The sequence below is a fragment of the Seriola lalandi genome, unplaced genomic scaffold (assembly GCF_002814215.2).
Source record: "Seriola lalandi dorsalis isolate HSWRI2012SDOR001 ecotype SW California unplaced genomic scaffold, Sedor1 jcf7180002054285, whole genome shotgun sequence".
In the NCBI taxonomy this organism is placed as follows: Eukaryota; Metazoa; Chordata; class Actinopteri; order Carangiformes; family Carangidae; genus Seriola; species Seriola lalandi.
This window is the reverse complement of record NW_019524838.1, coordinates 494,778-519,413: the sequence shown is the minus strand read 5'-3', so window position 1 is coordinate 519,413 and position 24,636 is coordinate 494,778. Positions and strand designations below refer to the sequence as shown.

Here is a 24,636-nt window from a genome sequence, read left to right as displayed (position 1 = left end):
AGGCCCTGTGGGATCAGTCCATCTGTTCACAGTCCTATCAAAACCAGATCTGAGGGGTTTGACTGTGTGGGGAACCTGAATTTTGACCTTTGTTAAAAAAAAAAAAAAACACCATCCCGACAATAAAATGTGATCATATTTTAAACAGAGCTTTTGTTTTCCATAAGTGATATCTAGTATTTACTGTTGATCATTTACACACAAACAATGCACTCCTAGAGCAAATTACCAGTTCACACATTTGCTCATGTTTCAGTCATGTTTTGTTTAATTAGGGTGTTAACTTGTTGTGGCGCTTGTGACACACAACCAGCTGAGTAACAAATTAGCAGATAGTAGCCTAGTAAGATGATCACAGGTTTTTCCTGAGTTGGCCCTCAACTAAATTTGTCACAACTTTGACTAGAATTAGGAGAGTAGGTGGATGGGGGGCAGGCAGGGGGACTAATATTCAACAGGTTCAAAAAAAATTCTGCTTGTTGCTAAGGAACTACCCAAGAGTCTGAGTCAGGAGGACTGTATACTCAATGTGATAAGAATGAGTCAGTGATACCAATATGAAACGGTGTCTCTTATACTTCACAGCAATGTGATAACTATTAATGGTGAACGGCTTGGAAGGTCAAACATTGAATGTGATAATAATGAAAGATCGCAACTGCAAGACTTGAGGAGATTATAGTAAGGACCAACTGTGGTGAACTAAGTGTTTCCTTATGAACTCAAAAATAATCAGTTGGTTGGAAATATAATTTTAGACGAACTGTGGGATCTAAACGCTTAGAAGAAACTTTATTAGATCAAACCCCTGTAGATACTTTAACAGCATTTAAAGTTTTTGCAACAGCTGAGCAATAAAAAAAGACTTACAAAAGATTTTTTATGGCAACCACCGTACTGTAGACACATCATAAATACCATAACCACGCCCCCCAATCCTAATACATTTACTTGATAGGCATATGAATTACAACTGACATTCACACCTACACACATTGCATACTTGCTATTTTAAAACCAACCTTGAATTTAAATAAGTAGTATTAATAAATATTAAGTATTTCATCAGTAAGTGGGTGTATTGTTCTCTTTTAAGAAAGATTTCTTTAGTTATGTTGGTATGTATGTGCCTGTGTAAGAAAGACGTTTAGCGGGGCAGAATATAAAAATCTTGATGACGACAACATTAACACTTCATAAGACAAACACAGAAATGTAAGTATCCTTCCTCCTCACAATAAGGAAAGTCAAATGTATAAATATGATAGTTCTAAAGTGCATCTGTCAAAGACTTGTCGAATGAAAAGTCATCAGTGGTCCTATTTTTTTTTAAAAAAGGCTTACAAAACTAAAAACAGATATGTCTGAACGTGCAGCAGATATATTTATAACAAAAACTACCTACATACATGCACAGGTTTTTTTTTGTTTTTGTTTTTTTTTTTTAAGCAATGGAAAAAGGTAACAGGGTAACAGATAAAAAGGATAAACTTTTTCACATTGTCAAGAGGTGATAATTAGTTCTGTGCCATTTCAGTCTACTCTTGTTTGTTCACACTTGGCCTTACAGATTATTTTATTTAATTTTAAGCAAACTTGGCTGCTAAAAAAAAAGCACACAGTGGTGAATAGGTGCCTTCTTTCTGCTAGAAACGACTCTGCAAAATCTCTTCAGTTCAGTCACTTTAACCTGTGGGTTCTTCAGGTCGTCCCTCATGACAGGTGGGGTCTATATCTTAGGCAGCTTGGGAGCACTGATAAGAGGGTTGGTCTCTTGCAGAAATCGCCGTCCGGCACTCTTGTAGTCGTAAGTGCAGTCATGTGTCTCTGCGTAGCGGTGGGTGGCACAGAAGTTGTGACCACACCTAAAAGATTTAAATGAACACATTTCAGTATGTATGCAAAAAAACTTATATATATATATATATATATATATATATATATATATATATCTATAAAAATACTTTATTTATAGTATATTCCTCTCGAGACCTTACAGTCAGCAAACAAAAACATTCAGTTTCTCCATCAGCAAACATCATCTGCTTAGTCATAAGGCCATTCTGCTGAATCTGAATGCAGTCACATTACTCCCTCTTTAGTTTAACTCCTCCATAGCAGTTTTCTTGATTAAAATCCCCTCACATGTGCTCTTATCTATTCACAGTAGTCCATTATTAAAATGATATACACTAATAGAGATCTCTAATTTATTTCATCTGTGAGAAATAATATTGAGTTACTTATTTAATCACACAGGTTTACCATTTGACTATTAACCAGCATCATTTAGTCTTTTAAAGAGATCTACCCTTTATATGACTCATCCTCTGTAAGTGGCCGACGTTAAGAGATTAGAGTTACATACTGTTGCATCAGATTCAATGTGTACGCCCGGGAAAAGACCCAGGAGAGGGAAGAGATCCAGACTGATGTCGTTTGGAGAAACTTTGATAAAGCCAGTAGCCGTGAACAGAAATGTGTTTTCAATGGAGAGACAAAATGATGAATTGGGATAATACCACTTTGTACTAAAAGGGGTGGTTCAAGGACAAGAGAGAGTGTTTGTGAGTGAGTGAGTGAGTGAGTGAGTAAATGCTGGAGGCACTTGTACCTGCACTCGTAGCTGGTGGCCAGGCCAGTCTTCTTGCCACAGAGAAAGCAGTGCTTTGAGCCCTTCTTCTTGCTGCCTGTGGGAGCCTTGACTGGAGGTAGGTGGTAATTTGGAGTGCCTGAGAAGAGAGTGAACATGTTTTATTTACTTTACAGGAGCCAGTGTGGAATAACTGATCATGCAGTGAAAAGGTTTCTATCAGTGGAACAAATCTTCACAGTCCAATCACGTAGCTAGGCTCTCTTATTTAAATAACATGTCTGCACACAGCATAGATATTCCCATACAATATTGGGAATATTTCTCCTAATATCCACCTTTCTGATAAAGCCGTTTGCTTTCATTTGCGCTTGTATAACATTCCACAGATTTCAAACTTGCTCAATCTACATCCATTACAGTAATCAGGAAGCCATAAAAGGTTAGATCAAGACAGAATCACACAACTCAGTACTTTCAGTCAAGTTTTACTTCTGGCCAAAGCCCAGCAGTGATGTCAAAACACCAGCTGAGGTACTAAAAACTGAAGTGTGGCCAGAAATCCAATATGCTTTCAAGTTTCTCTACACTTATCTGAAACTTGTTAGTCTTCTCCATTTTACTTTTTTGACTAAGTTTCTAATTTATTTCCATTCCACTGAGCAAAAGGAGTGTTTTCATACCATTAATTATATCTGATTAATGTCTATTAGCTGATACCAATTGGAAAAAACTGCCTTAAAATAATCCCTCAAAAATACAGTGTAAAAAATTGTCACATTCATGTCTTCTCATCTTATGTTTCTTTGATACCCTTGACAGCTGGTTTATAATAAAGTGTGCATTTTAAAATAACTGCCGTCAATTAAACTAGATCTAAGCAGTAGTAAATTTGTAACACTCTTCAAAAGGTCCAAATAGTTGTCAGTCTTGAATGTTTCCAACTAAAAAGAGTTTTAGGAAATAGCTTTGCCATATGAACCAGTACCGTTGTAATTTTAGGAAACATGTCAGAAAATATTCTTCAGTTCATTTCCTAAGTCAGGGAACACCGGTTTATGTCAGCTTGTACCTGTGATAATCGTGTCTGTGGAAGCATACAGCTCGGCTAGGTTTTTGAGCCGTGGGGATACGGGAACATACAGATAAAACTGACAGCTCTGTGATGAAGGTACAGGAAGCTTGCTGTCAAGCAGCTGGGCGTGGGATTGGATTTTTATTTGTTTCGTGCACTTTAATCTTCTACCGTACAGGTATACAGGGGATTCAGATATAGTCAGACCCATTCACATTTTCCATGTTCTGCTGTGTAGTAGCCTTAATTTGATTTTGACCACATTTAATTTAGGGCTGTCCCGGTCAAGTTTTCGTAGCCCCTGATCCTTATCTGATTCATTAAATAAAGAGGATCTAATATGTACATTTCAGCAGCACTGTAAAAACATGATGCACTGAGAGAGACAAAGGCCCCTTCTTTTGTAACTTAAAGTATGTCGGCTTGTTACAGTTGCTGTCAGTGTTGATATCTTCATTAAAACTGCTGACTGCTGTTTGTTTGTGTTGCTCTGAAGTTCTGTAACTAGTGAAAGAGGAAAAGGTTCTAGCGTTTGAATGGAACACTATGGGATGTTTGTGAAAGCTGGTGTACCTGGAACACAACGGGTTTCTATGAAAAATACATCTGAATTACAGAGCAATTAAAATATGGTTTATTTTACAAGTCTGTTCTTTCCTAATCATTTCTAAGGACATTTCCTAGGAAGAATTATGACATTGTAATTATGGAGAAAGCAGGTTTTCCTTGAAACAGCTCCATTTAAACCCAAGTAAATATTAATTTATCATTTTTAATTATTGGAAATTTCAAAACAGTCTCTGTTAGTACCAAATTACATAGGTATTGCCAGGAAACCTTTGGAAAATTATTATGAAATTGGAGACTTGTAAAATGAAGCATTAAAATGTATCATAACATTTACTGGTTGCTTTAGTTACAGATTTTGCAGAGCAGTCTGGGACATTGCTAATTTACCAAATGATGACAAGGTAAGAACTCATTTTCAAACTGAACTCTTCGCCCTGGAATGCCCAACAGCACTGTATCCACTGCCTACAACTGGCCAACATGCCCCCATAGTAGACCATTCTGGGAGAGCAAAATGCTATGAGGATGTTTCTTAACAGACTGAAGCAGAGGATGTCCTAATTGAAGGAATCATCAATGATGTCAAATATAGACAGACAGTCATTAGTTGGGTTGTTCACTTTTGTCTGAGATCGAGTTAAACCGCCACCAATAAACTCTCCGCCTGTGGGAAATAATGATGCTGATAAACGGTAATCAAGGAAAATGGAGTCTTGACTCACTACTTTGTGAATTAATCCGAGTGTAGTTATCCATATTCTCTGTGAACAGTCTCAGCATATCAGTGGCTGACATAAATAAATAGATGAGTGTACTGGTGTGTAGGCCCGCAGCCTTCTGTTGTTTGTACTGCTTCTGCAGTTGTAGAAATAATGAATATGTAAAACCCCTGTGGTGCCTTGTTGTAGCTCTCAAAATGTACTGAAGGTTTCCACATAACGGCATCTCTGTATGTGACTGCATCTTTCAAGAGCTACATATAGTAGTCCAGAACTGGTTGGCTACAATGTGTGCACTCTGGCACAGGTAATAGCACTTCAAAATTACAGTGCTGTAAAGTCCACAACTCAAATGTCCAATCCAACCACCGCAATGCAACACTTTCTTGACATACAAGTATTTAACATTGAGGTGTTTGTGCGTCTCCCTTACCTATTCTCCCAAATGAGGTCATGACTCCTGCAGCTGACGCAAGAGTGTTGGTGGCCTGTTGAAAAACAGCAACATGAAATGGTTTTAGAGTAAATCGATAAAACGGCCTGCAGTGATTAACTCCTGGGAAAATTAGATTTTTCTCTAAAAGATGTTGTGCTGTAAAACAACTTATAGCACTTAAACTGTCCAAGGAAGAAAATGTATGTATAGTGTTTTCACAAGGAATGAACTCCATGGGGAAAAAAAAGTGATATATATACTCAAATTACACAGGGATTACTGTTGATGCAGCAGGACAAACTATCATTTGGAAGAGCCAAAGAGAAAACTGATCCCTAACAGAAGGGGAGCAACAATATATAATGCAATATATACAATATATATTGCGTTGCGATGAAAAAGACTGGATCTAGGCTGGATCTTACCATATGAATTTGAACAATTGAACAGTGAATATCATACAAAGATAATTTTGTGACAATTATAGCAAAAAGAGTTTCGCATTACCTCCCTCTACTTTATTTTTAAACACCTGCTACTGTTGTTCTAGCAGACATTATTACTAAAGTTTAAGTGAGAGCCAATTATATAATACATTGTTTGAAGACTCACATAAATACTTCAAAGCATGTCAAATTCTTTGAAGCTTAAACCAAAACTGAACATTAAAAACAAAACTTTCACACATCTAATCTGAACAGGAAACACTGTCACCATGTAAGAGGCTGCTGCTCGGTGCAACGGTGACATTTGTCTTATGAGATCATCCTGAAGGAGCCTGTTAGTTGGGATGGATGGCAGCCTGGAGCCATGGCTGCCCTGTCCTGAGGCAGTGGCAGGAGGCCATGCCAGTGCAAGTCCAGGACTCTCTCCAAGGCTGTCCCTGGTGCTGCTGCTGTCTGGAGCTCTTGTGGAGAGAGAAGCCAATAGGTCAGACTTGTTCAGAGGCCCAAGTGGCTCCTTACAGGCTTGGTTGGCCAACTTAGTGATGCCTCTTGCTTCCCTCTTTGAGATAAGCTCTGGCCTCTTGCCAGGTGACTCCACTTGAACACCTCGAAGGCGTGGCAGAGGAATTGATGAGGAGGTGGAGGGGTGAGAGGATGTGTTGCCTGGTTTTACTTGTGCAGAGGATTGTGCTTGAAGGTTGGGCTGTAAACAGGAGAGAGTGGAATCAAAAGGCTGAGGCAGCGGTCTGGTAGAAGTGGATGGTGACGTGGAGGCAGGTAATGGGGAGCAAGGGCTGATATGAAAAGATGTGCCAAGCTGTGTCCTGTCAACTTTGTTGGTGAGAGTATCACTTGTCCCAAGTGTCCAGGTACTAAGTGGGGAAGGGGAGAGTGGCAACTGGTGCTGAGCCCCAACCTCAAGGGACCGACAACCTCCCTCTGACTGGGTGGACACATCCAAACTCAGAGGGTCTGACAAATCCCCAAAGGGAGCTCCAGGTTGTGTCAGTGCCACCAGCCCAGTAGCCTCCTCTAACAAACCCAGCCCAACTGCATCCCCTGCAGGCTCAGCTGGGTCAAAGGTAGCTTCAGGTGGCCCCCTGGTACAAAGTGGAGGGAGCTGAGGGTACACACAGTCCCTCATCAACCTAGTGGTGCCTATGTCCAACCGTGAAACTTTGGGAGGGGGCCGTATTTTCGCAAATGGTGGGCATGTCTCCCATTGCTCCTCCTCCTGAAGCATATAACAAGACGGTGAGGAGAAAGAAGGAGGTTGTCGTCTAGGGATGGACAAGTTAGCAGAGGTTGCAGCAGCAGAAGGCGGGGAGGGGTCTGTGGTTTCATGGTCAGCGATAGGAGGTAGTTGTGCATTTGACTGCCGAGGCTGGGTGATCTGAGGGAAAGAACGAAAGAGGCGATGATGGTGTCGTGTGCTGGAAGGTCCTTGTGAGCCACCGCAGGGATGTGGGTTGACAGGTGGCCGTGGTTTTACCTTTGCTGCCTTCTTCGGCTGGAGATCAGAGACACAGAAACATTCAGATTATACCAGTGCCCTCTCAAATGTACAATAAATCTTCTGCATTTTTTTCCCATCCTGCAAAATCATAAAATCAAAGTGGTTATCTCATTGCTTGATTTAATCTGCTTGTATAAATAAATGATGAGCATAAAAACATTATAGAGCAAGTACAGTTTAAAGAAATGAAAAGCTCTATCCTCTTACAAACACATGCAAATTAGTGTTTGGTGCAGTACATCTGCATTATGCAAAATGGTTGCAGCCTACCATTTTAGTCTATGATTATGACATGCAGGATTCTATGTGTCTACATTTTATAAACGGTGTGAAAATTAATACTGTGTCCAGGCCACATTTGCACTCTGATAGGTAGTAAAACTTTAATTCTGTCATTCTGTAATCCTAGTAGGCTCCTACTTTCTTGTTGAGGTTCATGTCCTCCATCTTGGCTTTGAGCAGCTTCATTTTGGTCATGGTGATGGAGTTCTCAAGGCTCTGCTGTGCAGCTGCAGAACTCTCTCCATCCTCCTCTTCCTCTGCGTACACATTATACACTGAGCCACCACTGGAAAATATGAGAGGCACAAACACTCTTCCTATTAGTGATCTAAGAAAGCAGTATGCAAAAACTCAGCTGCAGCGGTTCACAACAATCACCAAATTATCAATGTTAATTATTGAACTCTACACTGGCTGCATAATTATATAATTCTACTCATTTATTCTGTTGGTTCCTCATTAGTGCCTCCTTTTTCCTCACACCATTCTTAAAACACAGAACCTACTGCAGTAGATTGTTTAAATTTCTGATGTTTCTGTTACAGTATGAGTAATGATGACCAATGTGAGAAATCCCTGCCCCAATGCCATTTATGGGCACAGTTATTCTTGTGGACGAGTGGTTACAGCGCATGCCACATAACTGCAACATCCAAGGTTTGAATCCAGCTATGGACTTTTATTGCATGTCACACCCCTCCTCTCTCTCCCCCTGTTTCCTGCCCACTTTTTCACTAATAAGGCAAACAAGTGCCAAAAAATAATCTTAAAATAAATAACTAAATAAAAAAGAAATAAAAACATAAAAGTTATGTCCATATCCTGACCTCAGAGATTCAGATAGAGGAGTCAGGGTGCCATCTCCCCTGTCGACCACTCGGAATAGGTTTAGCTGGTCACCCTCACGATAGACCACAAATGTGACCTGCTTGTTGGGCACGCTTTTCTCCCAACCCTCCTCCTTTGTGCTCTCCATCAGGTCAGCCACCTCTTTGATAGGATCCTCCATGGTTACTGACAAAAGGTCAAAACCGGAAAACAGCATATTTTAATACTCTCATTGGTTAGGTAATTTACTCAGATAAATATATTTTGATATAATGTGAAACCAGAAATGTCCAGCTATCATGTGACTGTACAGTTCTTTCGTCTTTTTTTTTTACCTCTCCTGGTGTTAATTGGCCCTCCCCTCATAGCTAAGACCAGTTTCAAAGTGCAGCCCTCTGCAATGCTGCAAACAGAAACAGAATGATGATCAATATAGAAGAATAAGTGAACAGTATTGTAACCCATTCCCCAGTGTATGTAACTCTAATGGGAGAGAAGCAAATAAACAGTAAGCAACATTTACATTAAGGGTAAAATGCTTTACTTCTGAGAGAGGCTCTGATCTAAAGTTAAGAGCACTCTGAGGGTCAGGATGATTTCCAGATGAACACGCCTGGGAATATCACTGGAACATTTGTTTCATATGAGCAGATGTTTCATCGCCTACTCTACCCTTCTGCTTCTAAAACTTCAAAAGCGTGCTGCAGTGTAATAGGCAAGCCTAGCAAGATCGCACCAGAGGCTGCTCATGTGGAAAATTAAGTGACAAGCATTCATAACAATCACCATCAACAACCACCATCTGCAGCCAGCAGAGCACTGGAGGGGGAGGTCTGCATCTCATAAACTGACAAGAGTGAAGGGACAAGCTCTCTAAATATGACCAGAATGTCACTTGTCTCATCTAGCTCTGAATCTCTGGCTCATTTATAACTTGCTAAATTAAATGAAGACTGAGTCACCGCCACAGCAGGAAGGCTTTCAAAGCGCACATGCAAATGATTCTAAATGTATACAGCATGTTTTAAACATTACCAGCAATTTCTCTAATAAGCTTTGTTTGTGTGATTTTGCCTGAGTGTCAGTGCTCTGAAGGACAGAAAGGGAGTAAATTTACCCATAGTCATGTAGACAATGTTCATCGTCCAGCTCCAGATTGTTCCAGATAAGATGTTGCTGGGCAACAGGTATACCTTTACAGACAGTAAGAGGGAGAGAGTATGAGACAGAACAACCAAAGTTTACAAGACCTGTTCATATTTCAGAGACTACCTTCAATAATCTGACAGACAGGTGAGAATGGAATGCTACCAAGAGAAGCAGCCACACACCGCTAAAGATGATTCATGTCTGCCCCCTAAAGACAGAATTATGTAACTGCTGAAAAACAGCAAATCACAGAAATGGTGCAAATTTTAAAAATCTGTTGATGTACTACAGTTACCACACCATAAAGTCAGCTAAACTGGCAAATGAATGAGGTTGGTTGGACTACTCTATGTGCACATTGTATCTAATGTCATTGAAAATGAGACAAAACAATAAAATCTCAGAAGGATGACAGCCTAATGAATACAAGGACTCTCTAGAGCTACTCCTTGGAATTAGATGGAGAGTATGCATAGTCAGGAAGCTCTCTGTGCCCACAGTGAGTGAACTTGCTGACCCAGTGCTGGAGGTGAGCCAGTGTTGGTCAGTGAGCAGTGGTCCCTTCATTGCAGAGTGGTATGCTCCATCACAAACACACAGACTTGGCTGACACACCTCCGCACACAGAGCACAGAAAGGCCTTTCTGACCAAAATTGAAAACAGCTGCAAAGAATGTAGATATGGAAGGCCATATTGACCTACAACAAAGCAACCTTAGAAGACTGCCAAAGTCAAAATAAAAAAAAATGTTTTGGATAAGTAAGAACCAACACATTCATTCAAATTGATTTCAATACAACACACATACCCCTCTCCTACACTACACTGTGCTGTGTTCCTTCGTGCCTCCAGTGTCTCATGTGGGAGACAAGCCAACAGGTGAGTCCACAGATTCGTTGTGGTAATTATATTCTAAGGCAGCTGCATTTTACATAGCGAGCAAATAGCCTGACCTTGCTCCACAGTTTTGCATGGTGAATCCAAAGTGCATCCACATATTACTTCTAAGACAGATTGGCGTTTTGATTCAGCATGGCTCATCAACAATACCAATATATGTAATGGATCAGAGTGACAAAAATTTTTACAAACACCCACTGCTGGAGCACAAGGCATGGCCTGTAATGCTTAAACATTTCCCCTTACATTAAACTTGGTAAGCAGTTCTGATCCAATTTAACAGCATAAACATAAAAACACTTTGAGAGCAGTTTTGTACAAAGCAGCACGCCTCAGGAGACAGAATAGATGAAGCAAAATGCTCAAACAAATAGTATGACAGGATGTGACACAATCAGTGCAATACCCCTGGCTTATAAAACATGGGCACTGTTTCTTAAAAACATGCAAGCAACAGCATACAAAAACATGCAAACTTCACATTAGTGAGATTTATACCTTCCAGCCTCTGGATCTTTGCCTTGACTGAAATGACAGCCTCAAAGGGCAACACGCGCAGCTCAAAACAGGTCCCTGTCAGGGTCTCTACGAAGAGCTCCATAGTGTCATAGAAAGGGATCTTATAATGAAAAGCTCCCACACTGTCGTCATTAAAGAAGGGTGGCTCCTTCCTGTCTGTCATCTTGGCAGGTTGAGAGAGAAGCTTCAGGGAGATCGTGAAATGGGAGGGGTGGCCCAAGATGAGGGAGAAAGGGACAGGCACTGCTCACTGGCCTTGCGACCGTCACACATCCTGCAGGATGACCACTGCTGCAAGTAGAATCAAAAGCACTGAATGATTATCATAACTTTTCAGAAGGTTTGATTAGTTGAAATAAGTCTGCAATCAGGGGTCTTAAATATATTATATGCATTTCCGAAAGGTCAACACTTTGATAGTGTACCCTCTGAAATTTGACATTTACAAGTCAGCAGTCACTTGGCATTAAAATGATAACCTCTAATAGCCAAGTCATTTTTGTTTACACATAAATACACCATTTTGACATTTGAATTCATCAATGTATTTTTTGCAGACACAGACTTTTTGAGTGGAGGGAAATCTAATGAGTTGGGCCACAGAACTGTGGGGGATAGTCACATAATGACTGACATAACAATTACGTTATGTACCTGATGAGGTAGTTCTGTAAGTCACACAAGTTACAATATGCTCATGAGTGCATGAATACAATACAAAAACTGAAACTGTCTCATAGCATTTAAAATTTTCCTTGTTTTAGAACAAGAGCACGTATCTGTGGCCGCAGAAACATGCAACCATCTTATGAAACATTCAGTGCAGCATTTAGGGCCCTGGCCAAAATTCAAGAAGATCAGGTGTGTTACATAAGCCAATCAGTGGTATGAGGTGTCCTGTGCCTGACCGCAGCCTTTGACAGATCACCTCCTGTGTCACTTGACTCACCAACATTTTATAAGATTATAATCTGTATGAGAGCCAGGTCTGAAGAAGGAAGAGGAGTTGGATTCAACATCTGAAACGTTAGGCCATATAACCCTGTGTACATGGCTCTCTATCACTTAAATGCAGAGACAACAGAAATATATATGTTACAGTTTTCCTGCTGGGGACCATTATACACATTCTGGTTGGGACTGATGAGATTTATATGTGGCTACAAAATATTATCTTGTCCCTATATGTTTTGGAGTACAGTTGTCCACAAGCTGCTGTCCAGGGCACTTAAATCAAATGAGCCTTTAAACGGAGATTTTATACTACAGGAGCTCTAGTAACTCTGGTATATAACACTGAATACGAACTGGTCTGCTGATTGTTGGCTCTTTAATGTTAGGGTTAGGGTTGTCACAGCAGGCCATTCTCTAAAGAAATGGTTAGTTGTCAAGTTACAGGCGACGACGCTATGTTCAAATTCCCTCTACATATATTTAACCTTATATAAAACTGGGTGACCACACAACCACAACAGACACCACGGGCCAGGTCGGAAAAAGAGATGAACTGGGTCAGCTAGCTGCCTGACAACGGGGATGAATGGAGTTGGCAATCGTCACAATACAATTCCAGCGGCTAACGTTAGCAGAAAAAGGTCGCACAAGCAGTATTTCTAACGCCCGGTTTTGAAAAGGCATTCAATCTTTACTAATACTGTATTTTTAAAACCCCGCTTACCGGTATCTTCTGCAAAAAATACAGTAGAGAAGCCCGTCTAGCCAACGCTGCTAACATTAGCTTTCGTTGCCATGTTAGCCAACAACTCAAACAATGGCTACCTTTCTCGGTGGTTGGCTAGCAGGCTGCTAGGCTACATCCACAGGCTTCAGTCCGGTCCCATCCGGTGTAACTGTCGAGGGAAACGTTACGTGCAAAACTAAACTCATCACGTTTCCAGTTAAAAATTACACACGGAAGAAAGTAGACTATCTACCGCTGACGGTCGCCGTTGTCCCATTGTTGGCGACACCATCATACCTGTCAAAGACGGCTGAACAACACCTTTGTGATGCCATTTGATTGACAGACAAAGGAACCAATTGGCGTCACGGATGGTGGGTTGGGAGGGACAATAAACTGTCAGAACTACGAGTTAAAGGTAATCATCTTCAGGTCATGCTGAGTTGGGATACAAAGTGTCATATTTCCCGCACATCAGTAGATATCAGGCTTAAAAATCCATCAAATAATTGGTTAAATCATTGGTACAAATGTTTATCCCTCACCAGTTTTAGAGCTGCTTCTCCATCTTTTGAAGAAGTAAATTGTGAATGTAAACACTTACATTAACATTAATATCCATCCCGTATAATAGAACTGAACAGTTTCTAATATATTCACATTAAGTCTAAACTTTCCCATACCAATGTTAATAAAAATTGTATCTCTGTCCAAAATGTCTGTTTTCAAATGTGTGCCAATTAGTAGCACCATAAGGTCCCAATCCTTCATGTGAGACAAAAAGACTTTTAATACCATGTTCAAGAAATTCACCCTATGATCTACAAACTAAGCTTTCAGTGTTTAGAGCTTTTATTTACTACCTAATGTGAAAAGGGTTACAGAATTTCTAACAGCTTGGTGGGTTTTTGTAAATGCTGAAAGGAGAGCAGCTATAATACCTTTTTTTACTTCAATAATACTAACCTCTGTAAAAACACTAATCCATCCAGCCAAAAATGAAACAGAAATGTTGTTAGTAAACACAGATCTAAAGCTCTTTTTCTTTGGAGTGAGCTTCCTGCTCATATCTAACACTGATAAATATTTCAGAAACAGTGCACATGAAAACAAGTTAAATCAGAAATAATCACACACATTTCAAATAGCATAAAATATGTTTCTTTTTAGTTATTAAAAATGAATTTCCTTTTTCATCACAGCCAAAGTTAAGAAATGGATGAATTTCTTATTAATAAAAACATTGTCAAAATGCCTAAGACACTAAGTAAACATGATGATTTCTCATAACTGTGATATGGCACAAACCCAAAGACATGGAATCTCAACATGGCAAGGCCAAAGGATAAACATCTTGAAAACAAACAAAACAATTTACCGTTAATTTCTGCAGGCTTTGAGGCTAAGCATAAGATATGCTTATAAAGTGCTATCATGTATAATAAAGATTAACAGTATATAATAACTGTTACATAATATGATCTGATGCTGAGATGATTTTGGAAATGCTGTCAGAAGATGACTGGAACTATTTTCATTTAAGTCTTTATCTGCCAAAAATAAGCCACAGTATTTATATGAATTTATATGAATAAATACTCTATCAACAGTGTATTGATCTCCAATCTTTCAGCGATCCAAATGACAAAAGAATTAATCCACATTCCACAAGTGTACAAATCTGGCTACTCAGAAACAACAGTTCAGTTCCCACCAAGAGCATTAAGTGGATCATCAAATATGTTGCTTGAATCCGCTGCTGTACTGGCCTCCTGGGGTGGTGGTGTCTTCTTTGATTTATGGGGAGTCTTTGCCACTGGTTTTACTGTGCTTGGTGAGAAGATGTCATCTTTAAAGAACAGAAAGATGGTCATATTTGGTCAGTTTAAAAAAAAAAAAAAAAAAGGTAGGCCAGAGGAAGGACAGTAGCAAAAGTGTGCATTAAAAACACATGGATGCCTGCATGCATTATTGTTGCTTACCCATGTCATCATCAAATATTGACTTGGTCTCTCCCTTTGTCTTGGACTTCTGTTTTGGTTTTAAAGTGTCCGTCAGGTCAGCAAAAATGTCTATGTTGTCATCAAACAAGCTGGCATCAATGCTCTTCTCTTTGTGCTTCTTTTGAACTTTAGGCACAGTGGCAACTTCATCCTGAGAACACAGACATTTAGCCAATAAGAAAAACTGAACACATTTTCTTGCTGGCACAGACAAACCTTGACCATATTACCATTAATCTAAAACAAAGGTACCTGGAACATGTCCTGCTTTGAAAAACTACTGCTGTTCTTGATTTCTTTACTACTTGTGGATGAGGGCGTGGAACTGTTGCTCACTCCAAAGATGTCCTCATCATCATCATCATCTTCCAAAAAAGAAGAGGCCATGGCTTTCTTCATAGTTGACCTTGGTTTGACCTTTTGGAAAAGGTCATCAGTTTTGTCATCAAAAATGGATGGGAATGTGCTTTTGTCTTTGTCTTTCTTCAATCCCACCCCACTACTGGCCTGAGGTTGTGTAGTCTTGGTATTTTGTCTGGTAGAGGGTGTGTTAGTTACTGAAGGGGCTTCAAACAGACTGTCTGAGCCAAAAAGGTCATCCTCATCAGAAGAAGGCAGCACCTTGGTACTGAGGCTGTCCTTACTAGATTCTTTCTTTCCAGCATTTGTAGATACTGGTAATGTCAGTACAGAGGGTCTGGGGGAGATTTCAGAGAGTGAAGGGTGAGAGGGTGAGGAGGCAGGCAAGGCTGTGGGAACAGCTGAGTTAGGTAGTGTCAGACTGGCAGGCATCTGGTTGGAATTGTCTGGTAGGGGTAGGATCAAACCAGAGACACCGGGGTTTGGCCCAGGAATGTCTTCACCAAGGGTTGCATCTCTATCCTCCACAGATCTTTGGACAGCTTGCTGCCTTGCAGCTCTGGACTGGGGTCTCCGATGTGCAGAACCTTTGACACGTCCCTGCATGACAGAAGATTTGCACTCACAACAATACATCAGAAAACCACGCAATGAAAAACCAACTAAGAATTCAAGATACCAGATATTACACTCTATGAATCAAAAACCCACCTTGTGTGCGCTCTGCAGGGTTGTAGCTTGGACTGGGGTGTCAAAGCTCACTCCTCCCTCACTGTCTGTGTGGGCTCCTACAGGAGTTGTGGCCGGGCTGGGGCTCAGGCTGGAGCTAGACACCCCAGAGGAGGAACTAGGACCTATGCCAGGGAGAACACTTACGGCCCCTGGCATACTGGGGGCAGCACCAGGCAGCAACGTAGCTGGATTGATCATCAGATTGACCTGAGAGTAAAATGAGCAGATGCACCAGTACAAACATTTATGAAGGTGAAAAAAACACCATGGATCCTGAGCACTGACCATAGAGCGTTTACACAGACTTTCTAGCTAAAATATCCTACATTTGTACATTTCTTTGCCTCAAAACTATGCTTTTCAGTGTGGTTCCAAGCAGCAGATCATTCAGAGGAAAATGAAAAACCAGAACTGTGGATGGAAATGGCAAAAGAAAGATGCATGAGTACCATTTAGTGAAACTGAAAGAAAGAGCAAGCAAATTCTTCAAGTTAAGCAAAATCAAAACAGAGAATTATCTTCATTTTGATAGTCATGCCGCTGTGTCATAGACAAGTTTTTAAGTTGGAATATGAAAAAGCCCAGACAGAAGAAACCTTCAAAGATAAAACATGTATGTGGGAATAGGAAAGTCTTTTATCAGTAGGAATCAGAGTGAAATGTCAAGAATGAACACTTTTGATTCAATAAAAACAAAAAAAAAATTACTTGAAGTTTCCCAATCCTTGATGAGGACTCTTTAGGTTTTACAGGGCTTGGTGCAGGTTTCTGTGTGGTTAGATTACAGCAGGATCAGAATTTCATCCAATATAGGCATTTCTTGAGTTCATCTACAAACATTACCATCTTTGAATAGGCAGTAAATTATGATGTAGATGTGTCATCAGAAAGCATAAAAAGCTTATACAAAGCAAAAATTATTCCTAAATCAAAACCACATGGCATGGCCTCAAAAAACAATGTAGCTCATTATATTACTGAAGACAGTATATGCTTCCGCTAGACTCACCTGAATCTCTGACACAGACTCTGGACGTGCGAGCAGTGCTCTGTCAGTGGGTTTACTGGGCTTCTCTGCTACTTTCTGTAATAGAACATGTAAGAGAAAAAACAAGAGAGAGCTTAAGTTTCTCCAGCGGATCTAAAATATCTATTTACACAACTGAAACTTTTTCAAATGTAATAAACAAAGCTGGGAAACAGGTGTCCGCCTTATTCTTAACACTAAAATAATCAAATTGCTACCGGAGGAGGAGCTTTTGGTTTGGTGGAGCTGAAGAGGTCATCCTCATCGTCATCTGCAAACAGACTTTGTGCTGCTGGCTTCACTGAGCTGAGCTTGGAGCTCTAAAAAGTAAACACAGTCATGTATTACTGGCATCTAGTGATGATGCATATAGCATGCAGTTGAGTAAAACGTGGCACTTGTAGAGGGAAGAAATAGATCTACAAATAGATAAGACTATCTAATATACTGACTGCAGCTTTCCCTGAGGTGGCAAAGAGGTCAACATCTGGGTCATTGTCCTTCTGCTGCGTCTGACTGAACAGCAGCTCCTCGTCCTGGAACACACCAGTGCTCTTTGCCTGCGGTCGCTCCTCTGTAGGCTGTAAGAAGAAAAATATACAGACACACATATGTTAACACTGACTGCAGGAGATGTAACTAAATCAATTCTTCAAACTATACTTTACCTACTGTTTTACTGTAGCCCATACAAACCTTTAGTGTGTTTCTGCTTGTAGGTTTACTGGGTGTGAATATTGGATCATTCCAATCTGATTCATCTTCCTCCTCATCTTCAAACAGACTAACAGTTTTTGTTTTAACTTTCTCTTCCTTCTTCTCCTCCTTCTTAACATTTGGCTGTGGGCTGTCCTTAGAGAGGAAGCTGTCATCATTGTCATCTTCATTCAACGGGTTCTTTGTCTGCTTGTTGTCGAGAACGTTAATGCCTCCAAAGAGACTGACGGCTCCAGCAAGCTTCTTTTTACTCTCACTATTCTCTGGCAACACTGATGGAGGAAGTGGTTCAGGGGTCTTTGCAGCTGGCTTCTCCGGCTGTGAAAGCTTGTCCTCTGCTCCTGTTTTAGAGACTGTAACCTCCTCTGATTTCTGTGATTGGGAGGATGACTGAGAGGCTACAGCAGATGTCTGAAGAATAGAAGAAATAAAAGAATTTAATCTCAGAGTGGGGGATAATGCAAATAAATGGTGTAAAAAAATTAACTATCACTGCTGTCACTCATAGAGCCAACATGATTTTTTAATTTGGTGTTTTATTTTATTAAACCGTCCTCTATGCAAGCCTCCGAACATAATTATTCTTCATGACAAATGTGAATTACAAAAAATAAATCAGTGCACTCACTTTAGCAGCAGGGGCTGCAGTGTTTGTGTTGACAGTTGGTTTGATGCCAAAAAGGGATCCTTTATCTTCATCATCATTATCACCCTCATCTTCAAACAAGAGTGCAACTCTCTGAGGCTTCTTTTGACTATATGAAAAGCGGCAGAACAGGAGGATAGATAAGAACCCTTGGCAATACAGTATTTAAAAAAAGTGTACTTAATTCAATAAACAGTGACTGACAGTGGTTCAAAATTTTTTTAACAGTGAGCATACATGTTTTTGCATAGTTTTTACTGTAAGAATGAAATGAAAAAATCATAAATTCTACAAATACCTTGACTCTTTTGTTGGAGCAAACAGATCCTCATCATCCTCATCTTCATCAAAGAGGCTGCTCTTTTGGGATGTTTTGGCACTGGGGAGACTGGAGGGAGCACTAGCACTGGGCTTCATCCCTCCTGTCTTTGTCTCTGACTTCGTTGCACTACTTTTGGAATTTATCCACTGGTCCTGTCATTGAAGAAAATAATCTATCATATTGTACAATCAATTAGATACTGGCAAGCTGCAGATAAATATTATTTTTATGCTGTCATACCTCATCATCGCTGAAGAGGGAGCTGGACACAGTATTAATTGGCTGCGGTGTGGAGGCTTTAGTTTGATTAGGTTTTGGTTTAGATTTAGCTGCAGATGCAAATAGATCCTGCAAGATGAAGAACCAGATTATTGTAATGTACTCAAAAAAACAACCCGGTTCAGTTTTGTTCTTGTGTGTGAAACATTAGTAAGTTTTCTACCTCTTCTTCCTCATCATCAAATAATGACACAGCCTTGCTGACTTTGCTCTGGCTTGTAAATTCAGGTTTAGACTGACTCTTAGGAATGGTTGGAAATACCTATAGAAAGCAAATACATATGTAGTGTAATTAAAATTTACATTATCATTGTTATTAGGTTTTTCTTCCAGTACACTTTGAAAGCCTTACTTGTGTATCTTCATCATCAGAGAAGAGGCCTCTGGTCTGGGGTTTCTGAGTCTGCTTGACAGTAGCTTTCACTACATCTAGCACAGGCCCATTCTGAAATAAATAAAATTAAGCTTTAACAAAAATGAAAACGAAATTTAATATGAGCTTTCTAAATTCAAACTTGAAGTTTTAGTACCGGTGCAGTGCAAAGAGCAGTGAACTGTGTCAACAGGAGTAAAGGCCAGCAGTGAACTCCAAATTAAGTTGAATGTGGCCTTTTCTGAGACTGCACTCAAATATGAGCAAACAGCAAAATACTGACTGAACTTCTGTTCTTTTAATGGCATCCATTCCTGATAAATGAGCTTGTGAGTCATTGTTGGAGTAAGCACAACCTCACAACAAAAGATAAATACAGAGTTATATCAAAACTGGTAGAACTCTGGAGATAAGAAACTGAAAATACACCGGCCAGCAACCAGCTGGTGGTGTATTAGATGACAATTTGAGCTAGATAGCCTGCACACACTGCAAATTACGGAAGCCCAGTGGAGTTCTGTTTGGTCAAAAACCTTCCATTTGGCATGTAAAAACACACAAATTTGATTTTGTCAGGAGCATATTGTTAAACAATGATCTATTCAGACCTCCTCAGATTTCTCGGACTCCTCGCTGGTAGACGGCTGACGTTTTTTCAGGCCCTCACTGAGCAAGCTTTTAGTCCCAGGACCAAACACGGAGATGGCACCAGCTGGCATCTAAATATGACAATGAATTATCAACACAGGGACTCTTCTTCAAGTCATACAAACACTATGTAGGTATATCAAAGTAAATATGTAAGTCAACAACTGTTAATACTGTGAGCCATCAGTGAGAGACTCATATGTTGATCTTTACCTTCTTCTCAGGTGGTTTAGCCTGCTCTTCCACAACCTCCTCCTTGCTCTGAGCTGGAGTTGGCGTACTGTACTTATCACTGAATATGTCACCGTCCTCATCATCTTCATCAAAGAGGTCAATAGCTGTCTTGGGTTTGGGTTTCTCCTTTCCAGCTGGAAAAGAATGTAAAAACAGCAAACATGCAGAAGTTTGAGGGTGAGGATCCCATCTGAACATGGACTATAGTACTGAACCGCCCATTTTCACACACTTACCAGAGTCAGGTTTTTCCAGACTTTTACTACTGAAGAAGTCATCATCCTCATCATCATCATCAAACAGCCCACCTCCTCCACCAACAGCAACTCCTGTCGGAACTGGTTTGGAAGCAGCGCTGGTTTTGGGAACTGGAGTTCCATTCTCCTTGCTCCCCACTGAATCAGAGTCTTTCCCTGAACTGAACAGGCTGTTATCTGTTCGGAGAAAGTGATTGGATTTGTTTAAGGATGATGAAGCAGATAACAAAGTGATATGTCGCTGTCATACAAGTGACTGCAACTACCTGGGAATATTGAAACGGCACCCGCCGGAATCTTCTTTCCTGATTCTTTGACCGAAAGAAAAAGTTATGAGACAATCTGCTACTCCACTTTTTTTCAGTATGTCTGTGTACATTTTATCTATATTGCTGTCGTACCTGCAGTTTGAGCTGTGCTTTTCGTGCTTTCATTCATTGCTTTTTTCTCTTCAGACACAGACGGTTTTGGTGCCTCAGAGAAAAGATCACCCTGAATGGCATAGCATAATAAAGTACAAATAAATATGGGGCTGCAATCCAAAGTTTCTGTAGTGTGAAATTAGAGTGAATCAGAGGATGCTTTTTAATGTACCTCATCATCATCGTCAAACAGGCCTTTCCCTCCGCTGAATAGGCCACTTTTCCCTCCAAATGGGGAAAAGTCGTCGTCGTCCATCTTTGGTGGCTTAAACATGTCATCACTGTCGTCTTCAGCTGCTGTTGCAATGCACACAAAGTATTTAGCAGCATGCTGGGAAATATGGGCATACTGTGGAGATAACTAATGCAAGGTTAAACAAATGTTTGAATTGGACTGATGATGAATGAAAGTCCTACCCTGTGACTTTGAAGGCTTTGGTTCTTTTCTGCTTTTACTTTTCTTCTTAGATGTCAATGCTTCCAAGACATGACATGGTAAAAAGAAAATATCCATAAGCATGCACATGCAATGATGGCACTCATCCCTGAAATGCTTTTAATGTGAATCTCAAATGTAAACATCTGAGCTTTGACTTTTACTGAAATTAAATATGAGTGTGAGGAACAAAAAGAATTCAAAGTGAGATTATATGAAACAGTATGAGTTGTTTGATAATGACAGGAACTTACATGCGCGGTCTCCCTCCGGTTTGTTAACTGGTTCACCTTTGATTCGGGCTGCCAGCTCATCAGCAAAGGACGACGGGCCTGTGTTCTGAATGTGACATAAAAACAACAAGAGCAGATTTTTCCCTGAGGCAGCAATAATGTTTTCTCACTGAAATTACAAATAAGCCACTAAGAAAGATATCTCTAAACTACAAGCAAAGTTACAACAGGCATACCTTTGTGTCATCATCATCATCCTTGTCTGATTCTCCAAATATGTCAGAATCCTCATCCTCCTCCTCATCATCGTCATCCTCATCATCAAAACTCAACATGGATGACTTCTAGGGAGTGTGGAAAGAGAATTCAAAATTGTGAATTTGTTCAATTTAAATGTTTTCTTTGACATGCTGGGCAAACAGATATCCAGCTTACCGTCTTGATATTATTGTGACCTTCATCCTCCTCCTGATTAAAATCTTCATCAGAATGCTGTTAAATGAATAGGTAAATAAATACAATAAGGTTTTTTTCCTGTGTAAGATGCAAGATCCAAAAAACATTGGGAAATGCAGTGAAAGAATGTGAAAAATTGTCTTACAACTGCTTCTTTGCCATCTTCACTCTCAATCACACTGTCTCTGTCACTGTCAACTGACATTTCTGGAAAGAGAATCACACATAATTAGAGAAATAAACACCACATTGTGTGAATGCTAATGGCCGATGTACAGGGACTAAAGAGGCTGCAGTCAGTATACTACCATCACTTGAGAGGTCGCCAAGTCCAACATCATCTTGTTCCATGAAGGCCTGGGAACCAATTAGATATGGAAGTGGCCTGTCCACATAAAGATCCTAAAAGACAAGGCAAAAACAGACATTAATGTAAAGATGCATGATCACATGCATTTCTGCAATGATTTCAGTACTCATCTATGCTGTTTCAAGCTCAATGGCATACCTTGGGCTCTAGGATGGCCTCCACTCTATCAGTGACCTCCTCGTCCTCTGAGTCAGAGTTTCCTGCTTTAATGTCCAGATGCTCAAAGGCTGACTCCAGTACTCTCAGACCATAATTCACGGCTTCCTGCATCTTCGGGATTAACTCTGCCTCTTTCTGCTCTCGAGTCTTCTCCTTAAGAGAAAATAAAATAATATGTCACAGGGCAATGCAAAGGTTGTGGGTTCTGTGGCTAGATTATCCTGGAAGTAATAGTACTGAAATGCATCATTCAGTGTTATACTGGTCAGTGTCTGTGTTTTCTATGCCAGTAAATGTTAAGAGCAGGGAGAATGAATTCTATTTACCTGCTCAGGCTGCTTCTCCAAAGCATCAACCTTCGTTATAGTTTCTTCTACCTCTTCGTCATACACTCTCTGCAACAGCACACAAACAAGAAGATATTTTTATCACCAGAGAAGCAACAAAAATTCCACACAAGATGTCCTTTAGTTTCTAAGTGAATTGTCAAAGTTATTGTGTAACAAATAAAACCAAAGTGCGATTAAATATTTGAATTATATACATTACATTTTCTATAAACTGTGTGTTGGAGAGCATGAGAAAGTCATTGAAGACAGAATGCAAGCAGCTGTCTGTGGCCTTGGTGTCACGGATCAGACTGTCCAACTGCTTTTCAATCTCATGTGTCTTTGAGAGCATTCTCTGGGAGAAGTCTTGGAGGAACAGGAAGAGCTGTGAACACAAAAAAACGTTTTGGAGGTTGCAGCGTTACTTACACTGCACTAAAGTAGAAGACATTTCACAATCCCATCAACTATTCTGATTTGTAAAGCATTTCTGCAGCATTTCTCTAATCACTGCCGTTTTCTTGGCCTATATCAAAGATGGGAAATACGTTTCTGACTTACCCCTGAGTCAGCTGCCAAAGACCAATTGGCACTGCTCTGTCGCATTTCTTCAAGAGTCCAGGGTCTCTCCCAAATCTGAGCATCTTTCTCTAAGTCTTCATTCCGGCTTGGGCCATTTGCCATTCCCTCTGGCAACCCACTCATCTGAGATCAGATCACTTGTTGTTATTGATGGCATTAATAATTCAGAAGGGCTTTTAAGTACCTGACATTAACATATCATAAATGGAAAATCCTAAAAAATATATTCTTGTGTAAGAATGTAGACCACATATCTTTTTTACTTTGTATATTTGTACCAGTTTTGGCTTAAGGTAAACAGTTGAGAGACTGTTTGAATGTAAAAGCCTGTTGGAGAACAATTAGATAACTTCATATGGTCAACCAAGCTCTCTTCTGCAATTTTGTACTGTTATTGCCAAAGTCCAAACCATAAACTGTAGTAATAATATCTCCTATAAACAAGTCATGGAGATCCTCCAGACACTGAAGTTAGTCTGTGAAAGGACTGTGGCATTCCTCCACGGAATCAGGGACATCATGAAGGCCAAATAAATGATACAGGATGCCTCCCACCAAGCAACAACCAGTAAGTAACTCAAAGGTAAAATAAACCAGGCAGGTCATTCAACCATCATCATCATCATTCAGCGTCAATAAACCAACTGATGACACAATAAATTCAGATTTGATCCTTTGATTTCCTACTCAAGGGGAAACTGTCTGTGTGTAGAAAGTGACGTTTAAGTTTAGGTTACCAGAGCCACTGAAATATCACAAATAAAATACATTTTAACTTGTTAACATAACGTTATCTTCCCTTTAACTAATGTAGTTTTAGTGCTATAGTTGGGATACAGCAAGCTAGCTTTGTAGTGGTAGTAAGATTACAAATCTGTGCAAGACAACTTGTTGTGTCCTCATAAAGTTGCCTAAATGTCATTTCCTTCTTCAAGCTTTCACATTCAAATTGACTTGCTTCTGCAAGAGAAAGCGGAGACTGTTTGGCTAGCAGCTAGCTCAACTTAGCTAGCCAACATTAACGTTAGCTTCAGCTGTTACAACTAACAGAGTAATATATCCACCCAAATTTAAGCGTTCTCGTGCTTACCTTGAATACTTCAGATCAACTGCTGTCCACGGCGGTCAAATGTGGTCAGAAACGACGTAAAAAATAAGATCGATTATGCTAAATTTGGCCTTTCCCTCATTGGTCTTCTGACAGGTCAGCCATGTTCTGTCTGCAGACAGTCACCTGACTACTGTTGCCTGGCAACCCAGGGAAAGTGGGGCGGAGTGGAACAAACTCACAACCAAGGCAAAGAGATGAAGCTAACAGCTTACTAGGTCATCTTGA

General features: G+C 40.2%; 2 protein-coding genes across 7 annotated transcripts; both read right to left on the bottom strand.

Moving 5' to 3' along the window:
• Positions 1-773: 773 nt before the first annotated feature.
• Positions 774-13,040, bottom strand: zfand4 (zinc finger, AN1-type domain 4). 4 transcript variants are annotated; one of them, XM_023405803.2, is made up of 10 exons: positions 12,713-13,040; positions 11,014-11,325; positions 9,583-9,658; positions 8,801-8,868; positions 8,465-8,651; positions 7,776-7,923; positions 6,108-7,349; positions 5,391-5,445; positions 2,615-2,732; positions 774-1,865 (listed from the first exon to the last, which is right to left on the bottom strand). In XM_023405803.2, exons 2-10 carry the CDS (start codon positions 11,195-11,197, stop codon positions 1,730-1,732), a joined length of 2,214 nt encoding a protein of 737 aa, XP_023261571.1. In that variant the 5' UTR covers positions 11,198-11,325; positions 12,713-13,040; the 3' UTR covers positions 774-1,729. The 4 variants fall into 4 exon arrangements, with proteins under 4 accessions (XP_023261571.1, XP_023261574.1, XP_023261573.1 ...); XM_023405806.2 differs by having other exon boundaries at positions 11,014-11,322; XM_023405805.2 differs by having other exon boundaries at positions 12,814-13,040.
• An 820-nt stretch (positions 13,041-13,860) lies between these two features.
• Positions 13,861-24,539, bottom strand: washc2c (WASH complex subunit 2C). Of its 3 annotated transcripts, none has more exons than XM_023405773.2 (31): positions 24,391-24,539; positions 23,280-23,423; positions 22,939-23,103; positions 22,716-22,784; positions 22,369-22,542; positions 22,169-22,262; positions 22,006-22,067; positions 21,840-21,896; positions 21,641-21,748; positions 21,426-21,510; positions 21,153-21,212; positions 20,908-21,032; positions 20,715-20,805; positions 20,580-20,624; positions 20,293-20,490; positions 20,036-20,190; positions 19,783-19,893; positions 19,154-19,246; positions 18,965-19,063; positions 18,763-18,870; positions 18,499-18,674; positions 18,183-18,309; positions 17,534-17,965; positions 17,290-17,418; positions 17,056-17,157; positions 16,820-16,894; positions 16,519-16,578; positions 15,790-16,017; positions 14,971-15,678; positions 14,698-14,869; positions 13,861-14,564 (listed from the first exon to the last, which is right to left on the bottom strand). In XM_023405773.2, exons 2-31 carry the CDS (start codon positions 23,421-23,423, stop codon positions 14,419-14,421), a joined length of 4,398 nt encoding a protein of 1,465 aa, XP_023261541.1. In that variant the 5' UTR covers positions 24,391-24,539; the 3' UTR covers positions 13,861-14,418. The 3 variants fall into 3 exon arrangements, with proteins under 3 accessions (XP_023261541.1, XP_023261542.1, XP_023261543.1); XM_023405774.2 differs by having other exon boundaries at positions 20,908-21,029; XM_023405775.2 differs by lacking the exon at positions 16,519-16,578.
• Positions 24,540-24,636: the final 97 nt, after the last annotated feature.

Coding starts and splice junctions, on each gene's coding strand:
- washc2c (XM_023405773.2), bottom strand. CDS start 23,423: ATGAGTGGGTTGCCAGAGGGAATGGCAAATGGCCCAAGCCGGAATGAA. Junction 23,104..23,279: donor CTTTGGCAGCTGACTCAGGG/GTAAGTCAGAAA, acceptor TTGTGTTCACAG/CTCTTCCTGTTCCTCCAAGA. Junction 16,579..16,819: donor AGTCTGTGTCAGAGATTCAG/GTGAGTCTAGCG, acceptor CTAACCACACAG/AAACCTGCACCAAGCCCTGT.
- zfand4 (XM_023405803.2), bottom strand. CDS start 11,197: ATGACAGACAGGAAGGAGCCACCCTTCTTTAATGACGACAGTGTGGGA. Junction 8,652..8,800: donor GCCAATTAACACCAGGAGAG/GTAAAAAAAAAA, acceptor ACCTTTTGTCAG/TAACCATGGAGGATCCTATC. Junction 7,924..8,464: donor CCTCTATCTGAATCTCTGAG/GTCAGGATATGG, acceptor CATATTTTCCAG/TGGTGGCTCAGTGTATAATG.